The sequence below is a fragment of the Tripterygium wilfordii genome, chromosome 15 (genome assembly GCF_013401445.1).
Source record: "Tripterygium wilfordii isolate XIE 37 chromosome 15, ASM1340144v1, whole genome shotgun sequence".
Lineage (NCBI taxonomy): Eukaryota > Viridiplantae > Streptophyta > Magnoliopsida > Celastrales > Celastraceae > Tripterygium > Tripterygium wilfordii.
This window is the reverse complement of record NC_052246.1, coordinates 4,460,909-4,471,213: the sequence shown is the minus strand read 5'-3', so window position 1 is coordinate 4,471,213 and position 10,305 is coordinate 4,460,909. Positions and strand designations below refer to the sequence as shown.

The following is a 10,305-nucleotide window of genomic DNA, read 5'->3' as shown; positions in this document are numbered from 1 at the left end:
TACTGTCCCCCAAAGATCTTGCCACGTGTTGGTTTGTCCTAACTGTATAGATGACGTGGCCCCGCTCCTCCCTCCCCCACTTTAAAATCTCCACAGAGTCCCCTTCCATCATCCCATTTCACATTTCTCTGCACAAAAGCTAGAACTCTCTCTCTCTCAGTCTCCCACGTTCCCTAACTAAAATATTCTCTGTAAAACCAGCAAACAGTGCCGATTTGAGCCCGCAAAATGGCGGAGATATGCTCCAGGAAGTTGTTCGTAGAGGTTTGCAATGCGAAGAATCTGATGCCGAAGGACGGACAGGGGACGGCGAGCGCGTATGCTATCGTTGACTTCGACGGCCAACGGCGGCGGACCAAGACGAAGTTCCGAGATCTGAACCCGCAGTGGGACGAGCTGCTTGAGTTTCTTGTCCATGACAAGGACTCCATGGCTACCGAAATCCTCGAGATCAATCTATACAACGACAAGAAGTTTGGGAAGCGAAGCAACTTTTTAGGAAAAGTGAAGATCGCCGGCAGTGGCTTTGTTAAGTCCGGATCGGAATCGCTTGTGTATTTTCCGTTGGAGAAACGGAGTGTTTTCTCGCAGATCAAGGGGGAGCTGGGACTAAAAGTATATTACATTGATGAGGATCCGCCCGCGGAGAAAGCTGAGCCGGTGAAGGAAGCGGCAGCGGAGGAGAAGCCACCTGAGAATCCGAAACCGGAAGATGAGAAGAACGAAGAGAAAACAGATGAAAAGAAAGAGGAGGAGAAAACGGAAGAGAAGCCTAACGAAGCTGCTAAAGTGGAAGAGAAGCCGAATCCACCACCGGAGGAGAAACCAAAGCCGGAGGAGGCTCCTCCAGCAGCTTCTCCACCGGCGGAGGTGGAGAATCCTTTGTTAGCTCAAAGTGATAAAGGAAAACATAGTAAAGAGAAAACAGAGATCATAAAACGGCCGAATCTTGGCGCAAGTGATCCTGAACTCCGATCAATGGGCGGAGATCGGAGCCACGGTACATACGATCTCGTTGCTCGCATGCCTTTTTATTATATTCGCGTGGTTAAGGCCAAATTAGTAAAATCTGAACACAGTGGTCCAATGTATGCGAAGCTTGTTATCGGCACAAACACTGTTAAAACCAAGAGCCAATCTGATAATAAAGATTGGGATCAAGTGTTCGCTTTCGACAAAGAAGGATTAAATTCCAGTTCACTGGAAATTTCAGTTTGTGTAGAAGAGAAGAAAGAAAAAGATCAATCTACAGAGAGTTGTCTTGGAACGGTGTCGTTTGATTTGCAAGAGGTGCCAAATAGAGTTCCACCAGATAGTCCATTAGCTCCTCAATGGTACACTTTGGAGTCCGAAGCTTCGCCGGGAAACGATGTCATGATCGCTGTTTGGCTGGGAACTCAAGCAGATGAAGCATTTCAAGAGGCATGGCAGTCGGATTCAGGTGGATTGATACCAGAGACCCGAGCCAAGATATATTTGTCTCCAAAGCTGTGGTATTTGAGACTAACGGTTATCCAAACCCAAGATTTGCAACTTGGTTCGGGGTCCGAGCCTAAGGTCAAAAGGCCTGAACTTTACGTAAAGGGTCAACTTGGAGCACAGGTTTTCAAAACAAGTCGGACTTCTGTCGGGTCATCATCGTCCAGCTCAAGTACTAACCCGACTTGGAATGAAGATCTGGTTTTTGTAGCAGCTGAGCCGTTTGAGCCGTTTTTAATAATCACAGTAGAAGATGTAACAAATGGAGAAACAGTAGGCAACGCAAAAATACAGATGGCAAGCATCGAGAAGCGAATAGATGATCGGACGGATGCGAAATCACGGTGGTTCAACTTGGCAGGTGACGAGAATAAGCCTTACGCAGGGAGAATACACGTCAAAGTCTGTTTGGAAGGAGGGTATCACGTGCTAGACGAGGCATCTCACGTGACCAGCGATGTCCGAGCCGCAGCTAAGCAGCTAGCCAAGGCTCCAATTGGATTACTTGAGGTGGGGATCCGTGGTGCGACTAATTTGCTCCCCGTGAAAACCAAGGATGGTACACGTGGCACTACTGACGCTTACGTGGTTGCCAAGTATGGACCAAAATGGGTTCGTACTCGTACAATACTCGATCGATTCAATCCACGGTGGAACGAGCAGTACAGTTGGGATGTGTTTGATCCTTGCACCGTACTTACCATAGGTGCATTTGATAATGGACGGTACAAGCTCGACGAAGCAGGAAAGCCAGGAAAAGACGTTAGGATTGGAAAGATACGTGTACGGTTGTCAACACTTGATACGAATCGGGTCTACCTGAATACATACTCACTCACCGTAATACTCCCTGGTGGGGCCAAGAAAATGGGGGAGGTGGAGATAGCCGTTAGATTCTGTTCCTCATCATGGCTCACTTTAATACAAGCCTACGCTTGTCCAATGCTTCCTAGAATGCACTACGTCCGTCCACTGGGTCCCGCACAGCAAGACATACTGCGCCACACTGCGATGCGGATAGTCACAACAAGGCTCGCTCGGTCCGAGCCAGCTTTGGGTCAAGAGGTGGTTCAGTATATGCTAGATAGTGACACACACGTATGGAGCATGAGGAAAAGTAAAGCTAATTGGTTCAGGGTAGTGGGTTGCCTCTCACGTGCGGCAACTTTGGCTCGTTGGATTGATGGGATTCGGACATGGTTGCACCCACCTACCACTATCATGGTCCACGTTCTTCTCGCGGCAGTGGTGTTATGTCCACATCTGGTCCTCCCCACTGTATTCATGTACGCCTTCATGATCCTACTGTTAAGATCTCGGTATCGCCATAGGGTCCCACACAACATGGATCCGAGACTCTCTTATGTTGATGTAGTGGGCCCCGACGAGCTTGATGAAGAGTTTGATGGGTTTCCCACCACAAAACCACCTGAGGTGGTTCGCGTAAGATACGATCGGCTTCGGGCCTTGGCGGGGAGGGCCCAGACGCTATTAGGTGACGTGGCGGCCCAAGTGGAGCGTTTGGAGGCATTGTATAATTGGAGGGACCCAAGAGCGAGTGGAATATTCGTAGTCTTTTGTCTACTTGCTTCACTGGTCTTCTACGTGGTCCCATTTAAGGCCTTTGTGTTGGTGTGGGGGTTCTACTACTTCCGCCACCCACGGTTCCGCGATGACATGCCGTCGGTCCCCCTCAACTTTTTCAGGCGACTACCGTCGCTGTCCGATCAAATTCTTTAGATTTCCTTGGTTTTTGTTGTCCTTTATATGCATTACTATTATTTTTAATTTTAAAAATAATGTCTAAAAAGTTGTTGTTCTTGGACCCTGGTGAGCCAAAAAGTGGATGAAGTGACCGTTACAATGTGCGCAGAAAGTGGACCATTATTGTAAGTTGCAATTAAGAAATCTAGGATTCAAACATTTCGAAAATGTGACCGTTAATCGGAGCTTGTGTCTCTTTCCACACTGACTAGATGTGGCCAGCTTTTGAATTCAAGCTTTGTATGATGTGTTGCTGATAAAGGTAAGGCTTTAATTTGTAGGATCTTTATCAATGGAAGCTGTGTATGATCTTTATCAATGGAAACTTTGTATGATCTGAAACCAAAGCAACCAAACTAAACAGAACAGCACAACCACATAAAACTCAACTCGAGTAACAACGAAGTGTCAATGTTCAATCAATCCATTTAAAAGGCTCTTCCTTCTACCTATATATGGCAAACGGGCCAGAGTCCAGTAGCCCGACACGGCCCGTTAGGCCCATAAAGCATCACAGGCTGGGCTGGGATATCCAATCCGGAATGTCAATTAAGACAGATGGACCGGCCCGACCCACCAAGGCAGGGCCAGCGTTGTGGGCAGTGCCGAGACGGGCCGGTCCACATTACATCTCTACTTCTACCTTTTCTTTCCGAGCTCTGATTTATTGAAAAACATGAACTTCAACAACTATGCAACCATGTATTTAAGCATTCTTTACAAATCTCCATCCTCAGTACTTTCTCAAAACCAAACAATACAATGTATAGCTTCTTATCATTCATGTTTAAAAGAATATAAGAGACAAAAGAGTTCATCTGCACTGTCGTTTGTTGAACTTGGCAGAAAGAGTCTTCTTCAGCAGACTTTTCAACCTTCTCAACCCGGGTCCAGGTCTCAAAACACCATAATTCTCGCTTTTCAAGCCAGAGCATGCTCGCTGGCTCTTCCCACTACTCTCAGAATCACTACACCAACCTCCGTAATTGAACCCTCCATTGTGTCTCTTAAGGAGTTCCTTATCAATCCAGTCAAGAACCAAGTTTTTCTCCTTGAATTTTCTGGCAAATGGACGGCCACTTAGAATCATTCTTCTGTAATCTTTGGGACCTAGAGATCTCGGATGCTGTTTCGGAGGGTTATCCCAAGAAATGTAGTGAAGGTCATGGTTGACTGTCGTGTTCTTGTACTCCTCGGAGTTGCATACGACTGTCTGGAAGTAGCCTTCAGGAGAGGAGACAAAGTTGGTGTAGTAGAGGAGGAGCGTTCTGGGTAAGTTTTCATAACCAAGTATGCAGTACTCAGCGAATGACCTTGATAGTGTAGTCCAAGCTGAACCTGTTTTTGGGAATACAGTTAAGTTTAATGTTTTGTTGAGTGGTTAAATACCAAAATACACAAGGAAGGAAAATCTTGTGTTCTTGCCCCTGCAAGTTAACGAGGGTGTAGAACCAAGATACTTGAAATTGATCGAACTAGCCATCGAAATAATCATCAAATGAACTGCAACTTTCTCTCGTAAGAACGTAACAAAATTCGACCAAAAAATTAAGTCAGATTAGAATATTGAGACGACATCGACATCATGGGACTCAACCATGGAAACAGTCTACTCCTGTTTGTTATGAGAGACTACTACGCTCGAGCTACAGTTGCTGTACTTAAGTATGCAAAAAATACTAATATACTTGAGCTACCCTCACTTTCATTCAGTACACAAAACTAAGTTCAATTTTTTCCTCTTTTGAGTTTAGTACTCCTGGATGCATATAGCATAGATTTGTAAGGTTTTGGAGGAAGATCCCCCTCCATCTCCTCTCTTTCTTAAGATTTGTTGGCTCGAGCTCAATATTACGATGAAATTGTTAGTCTACTTTAATTGTTTATAACAATTTAACCAAAAGGAAATGTTTGATATCATTACTTAACTAATAACTAGACTCAACTAATCAACTAGTTAACAGACCCTTCTGATAATACGAAGTCGTATTCCAATTCCCAATTACATTGTCCATGAACCAAGAATGATATCAGTCAATAAACTGTTTTGAAGTGCAATGATCAAATCAACTAATCAAGTAGTTACAGACCCTTCTGATTTGCCTGGGAAAGAACAACTATTGCTGACTAATTAAGGTTAGTATCATTGAAGAGGGTATCTAAAAGACATTACTTTTTCTTTCCCATAATGTGGATGGATAAAGAACTGACATGCAGAAATCGTTAAGGCCAAGTCTATAAGGCCCTCCATACAAGCAGGAAAGCATGTGCCCATTGACATACACTACATAAAAATAAATAAATAATGTTTTTATCCTTGAATGTTGTCGATATTCTCTCTCAAATTCCAAAATTAAAATATCAATCAACACCACCAAAACAACGACAATGCTACCTTGTTTTCATCATGCAAAACAATTCACCAACTTTTAATTAGCATTCCAATTTGTCGATTCTTAATATAACTACTTAAAACAGATTTTGGTAGTTGGAACCCAACGATTTAGTAGGTGTGCGGTCCTAATCACATCAGCTATTATTTGAACCAAACTAATTAACTAAATAATAATAATGTAGCATTGGAGATTGAACTTTGAAGAAACCTGTATAGAGCTTGAAAGCAGTGGGGAGACTCCTCCTTTTGATAACCCACCAGATCTCTGATTTGTTAAGACTGTACAGTGCTGGGTCTATCATTATTGGCTTCCCTCTGCGATTCCTGGGAAAAAATAATTTTATTTTTAAACACCATTTCTAATGATAATAAATTAATAATAACAATAATTAGCTCTTACAATTTCCAACCCAAGCGACTGGAATGTTGAATGAAATTGAGGTCTTTTGGCAACTCAGAAAATGCATCAATCAGATCTGCAAACAAAGTGAGAATCAAAATTAATAAAGATATAATAAATATATTTCAATCAAAGAAACCCCATTTTGAGAAAGAAAAAAAAATGGCACTCACCATACCATCTTGGGTCACAAGAGGATAATCAGAGGCACTAAGATTGATAAACCAATCCCAATACTTGAAGCTCCTCAACAAAATAGCCATTCCATGGAGAGTAGTAGCAAGCATAGTTGGGCCTCTATAAGTTACCAAATTGGGTTTCCCAACAATCCAAACATTACCCACAAGCCCAAACACCACTTCCTCCGCCACAAACGCAGCCACCTCCCTTTGCTCCGCCGCCGGCGCCTCCTGGTCCAAGTGTATCAAATAGTAATTCCCAGGATGGTACAGAGCATGAAGCAGCCTTTTCAGCTTTCCCACATCACCTTTAGATGCTGAAATCAGGTATGCAAATGTGACTGGATATGGGTTTTGATCAACATTGGGGAGAAAAACTGGGTTGGACTTGATGACTGGATTGAATCTGGAGATGGGTTTGGTTAGTATTGTTGGGAATAATAATATGTAGAGGAAGGAGAAGAGGAGTGAGGTTACCATGAATGAGATCATGATAAGCTTAGTAGTACCCATTTTTTTGGGTTTTGGCAGTTTTTGAGGGAGACAACAAATCTCCAAGGGAGGATGAAGAGGCCGTTGTTGTCAAGTGAAGGTAATGTAATGGTAGTTAAGAGATTGGTTGATGATGGAATCAATGCTAGATAAGAGAAGGGCACTAAAGTAAATTAAGGCTGTGGAGTGTAGAATGTTCTTGGGTTCCTTCCTTGCTTTGAAGGGAAGGCCTCCCATTTGTCAGTCAATTATTCAAGGAGTTTGGTGCACTGACAGAGCTTTTGAAAGCCCAGTTGGGTTTGTGTAATGACTAAATTAACCCTGACTTTTAAGGGAGGAAAATGGACAATATTGGGTCTATGAGGGAATGAAGATTGTGAAATCTAGCAGATGCCAGGAGTTTATTGTTTTTTTTTTTTAAACTCAAAACTGGACTTCTCTTGGACTGGAGTGATGGTAGTTTATTCCATATTAGCCGCCTGTTTGGCACCTGGCGGAGACGCCGTGCCAAACGACATAGTGCTGCAGCGGCACCGCTGCACACATGACAGTGATTCCGTTGCCATTTGAGAAGGTTCTACACGGAGCTTTTGAAGGTGGAATTTTTTTACATATATTTAATTGTGGGGACCACGTTATTATTATGTCTTTTGTTTGTTGCAGAAATTAATGTGGTTCCCATAGTTTTAATAATATATATTTAATATAATATTTAGTTTAATATACTGTTAGTTTAACTTATATTTTATTGTTCTAATTAATATTATAAAATTAAATTTAATATTTATAAAAAATGAAAATACACATTAAATATAATAAAAGCTCATATAAGATATAATGTAATGATAAATTTTTTTAATAATTTTCAAATTTGATATTTATAATTTATGCTTAAAATTAATCTAATAATAAATAAATTTATTAGATTAAATTTAATAAAGTAATTTGTTATAAAATCATTAAACATAATATTATAAGGTTTAAATTAATACTTTTATTCAATCATTTATCCGTTAGAGTCAACTTTTAATTCGTCAAACACCCTACAACATATTTCAAAGCTTCAAGTTCAATTTTTTTTTTCATAACATTTCCGCTAGTATTGAAAATCAATCAAAACGCTTTACCAAACAGACCCTAATATTTGGGGCAATGAGTTAGCCCTGGCCCATGGATATAGCTCACTGGGCCTGGATTAGATTTCTTGTGGGCCTTAAGGTTGCCATACCCATGATAATCTGCCCCAACATGGCTCTTCTGAGTTCTGACAACCCATCTACATCCCTACTCAAATTGAAAGTGCATGGGCCAAGCATATTAACAGCTTGAAAATTATGCAAGTCATAGGATGTGCCTGATGAATTGAACTTAGCATTCCTCTATTGGAAAGCTTTAAATGAAACTCTATTCATTTTCATTCATGAGTGATTAGGTTATTTGTGAAAATCAGGGGGACAATAGATAAACTGAGTCAAATAAGATTAACCGAGTCAAAAACAATACTGTTCCACTCTGAAAACAAATTATCACAGGTTACCAAACAAGAAACCTTTAAAATTTTAAAACTAAAGAATTATGGTGTAACTAAGCATAAACATTACATCCAAAATGGCACAACAAGGCTGAGGTAAAGAAAAGGAACCTTAGCTACATCACTTCGGTCCAAGATGACCTCGACCGCCACATTCGGAACACATGATGTTACCAGTTCCTCCACAACCTATCAAAGAAAACATTATCACTAAAGTAGCATTATATTTGTAAGGCTGATCCACATTTTCAATTTTAGTTCAGTAATGAGATAAGTTTCCAAGATTTGTAAGTACATTGGAAACATCTCATAGGTTCTGACATCAAAATTATCGGCTTTAAAGACTTAAGATAACAGCAATAACTTAATCACCAGATAGTGCCTTCATTTGAATATCATCTTATCTCGAGACTTCCTTGTTTTTCCTCTTAGAAGTTAATAGTTTAACAACATAAGATATGGCATGGATTTTGGAAGAATACTCCCCATGCCAGCAAATCGGCAATATATGTCAAATTGGTTAGTGAGTCCCAGAATTCAAGGAACTCAGAGCTTGCTGGGTTAGTCTTAATTTGCATAACAGTCCAGGTAGCTTAAGCAGAGGGACACAGTATCATACTTTAAGTTTAAGAACCAACATTAAGCTCACAATCATCCGCAGCATAGTAGAATATCACATAATCTAATGTTTAGTGGTGTAATAAGAACATGACAGGCCCAAATTGGATATGTATATGCATATGACATTCATTCATGTGTATACGTGACTCAGAATGGAAAGAAGCTTACCAAGGCATCGGACTTTGACAATGATTCCTTGGCTCTCCAATATTGAGTCAACATATAAGCCTGAACCTGAGCAAGTGGCACAAAGGACAGCCCCCTTTGCTTGACAATCAGTGCATCGTGAATTATCTCCAATTAATTTTTCCTCTATGGAAACACCAACTGGCTTCTCAATTCTCTCCTCGGGTATAGGCTTGTCATAGCAAAACAGAGATTCAAGACTACTTCTTTTTCTATGCATATCTACCACTGAACTTGAACCGTCCTGCAATGTTCAAATGACTAAGGAATTCACACACATAAACACTTCATTTTCAGCGTTGTGAATAAGCTAATACTTTTTTTTTTGTTATGCAGTTTCACGAAAGTAGCCAGATTTACAGACTTATATTGAGCCCCGGGAGCACGAATTGTTCTTGCAATACTTGGTAGTTATAGATTTCAATACACATTACATAAGCCTACAAAATACATCTAGCTCAAGCATATCCAGTAATATGGGGCAAGCTTGTAAATGAAATAAACTATAATTCCAATAAATTCATACCTAAAAGGAACTTTTGAATCCCAGGGTTGTGATTTCATCCAACAAACCAAATCTACAATCAAATTTCAAAAAAAACAGAGAGACAAAAAGAAGAAAAGACTAACCCCATGGGCAGCAAAGCCGTCGAGAGCCGTTGCACGGATTCTTGGGATGCAAACACCTCCGCTGTATCGAAACCCACAAGGAATCCTATTATTTAGATTCATTTTTGGTGAAGAAGGAACTGGTATGATGTTCGATGAGGTCATCTTCATAGTGCAATCCATGGTTAACAAAATACTATACAATCAAAACCCACAAAGCTGATGCAATTGAGAAAGTTTTCTACTTTTCTGGGGACGGAGAGAGATAACCGGCTCTGGACTTGGAAGAAATCGTCAGTTATCTAGTCATCTGGGTTTTGTTTCGGTTCCCTGTGTAGTTGACGAAACCGATGCAGGAACAAATGGGAATAGCCGAGTAGGAGGTGTTGGTGAAGAAAAACAAATGGGCTCCTGAATCCTTCTATACGGGGTGGAATTGACCCCAGCCCAGAGCTTCCTAACACGATTTCAAGCCCAATCCAAGATGGTTAATTGTTGTACCCGAACCTCGAGTTTTTTAAAGGTGGAGGCAAGATATGAATCCAAACAACCGAGAATCATGCCTAGTATGAATGGCATAATTATTCTGACGAAAAGAAATTTAGTGCATAGACTAAGCAACTCCAACAAGGGTTCTCAAATTTAATTT

General features: G+C 41.0%; 3 protein-coding genes across 3 annotated transcripts; 1 reads left to right on the top strand and 2 right to left on the bottom strand.

The window, feature by feature from the left end:
- Positions 1-153: 153 nt before the first annotated feature.
- Positions 154-3,408, top strand: LOC120015993 (FT-interacting protein 7). The gene has a single exon (XM_038868533.1). The coding sequence runs from the start codon at positions 229-231 to the stop codon at positions 3,217-3,219; it is 2,991 nt and encodes a 996-aa protein (XP_038724461.1). The 5' UTR covers positions 154-228; the 3' UTR covers positions 3,220-3,408.
- A 517-nt stretch (positions 3,409-3,925) lies between these two features.
- On the bottom strand, positions 3,926-6,988 carry LOC120016171 (beta-glucuronosyltransferase GlcAT14A). The gene is made up of 4 exons (XM_038868814.1): positions 6,217-6,988; positions 6,039-6,114; positions 5,847-5,962; positions 3,926-4,581 (listed from the first exon to the last, which is right to left on the bottom strand). The coding sequence occupies exons 1-4, from the start codon at positions 6,728-6,730 to the stop codon at positions 4,058-4,060; spliced, it is 1,230 nt and encodes a 409-aa protein (XP_038724742.1). The 5' UTR covers positions 6,731-6,988; the 3' UTR covers positions 3,926-4,057.
- A 1,174-nt stretch (positions 6,989-8,162) lies between these two features.
- LOC120017032 lies at positions 8,163-10,191 on the bottom strand. Its single transcript, XM_038870073.1, has 3 exons — positions 9,678-10,191; positions 9,030-9,291; positions 8,163-8,429 (listed from the first exon to the last, which is right to left on the bottom strand). Exons 1-3 carry the CDS (start codon positions 9,837-9,839, stop codon positions 8,362-8,364), a joined length of 492 nt encoding a protein of 163 aa, XP_038726001.1. The 5' UTR covers positions 9,840-10,191; the 3' UTR covers positions 8,163-8,361.
- Between the last annotated feature and the right edge of the window lie 114 nt (positions 10,192-10,305).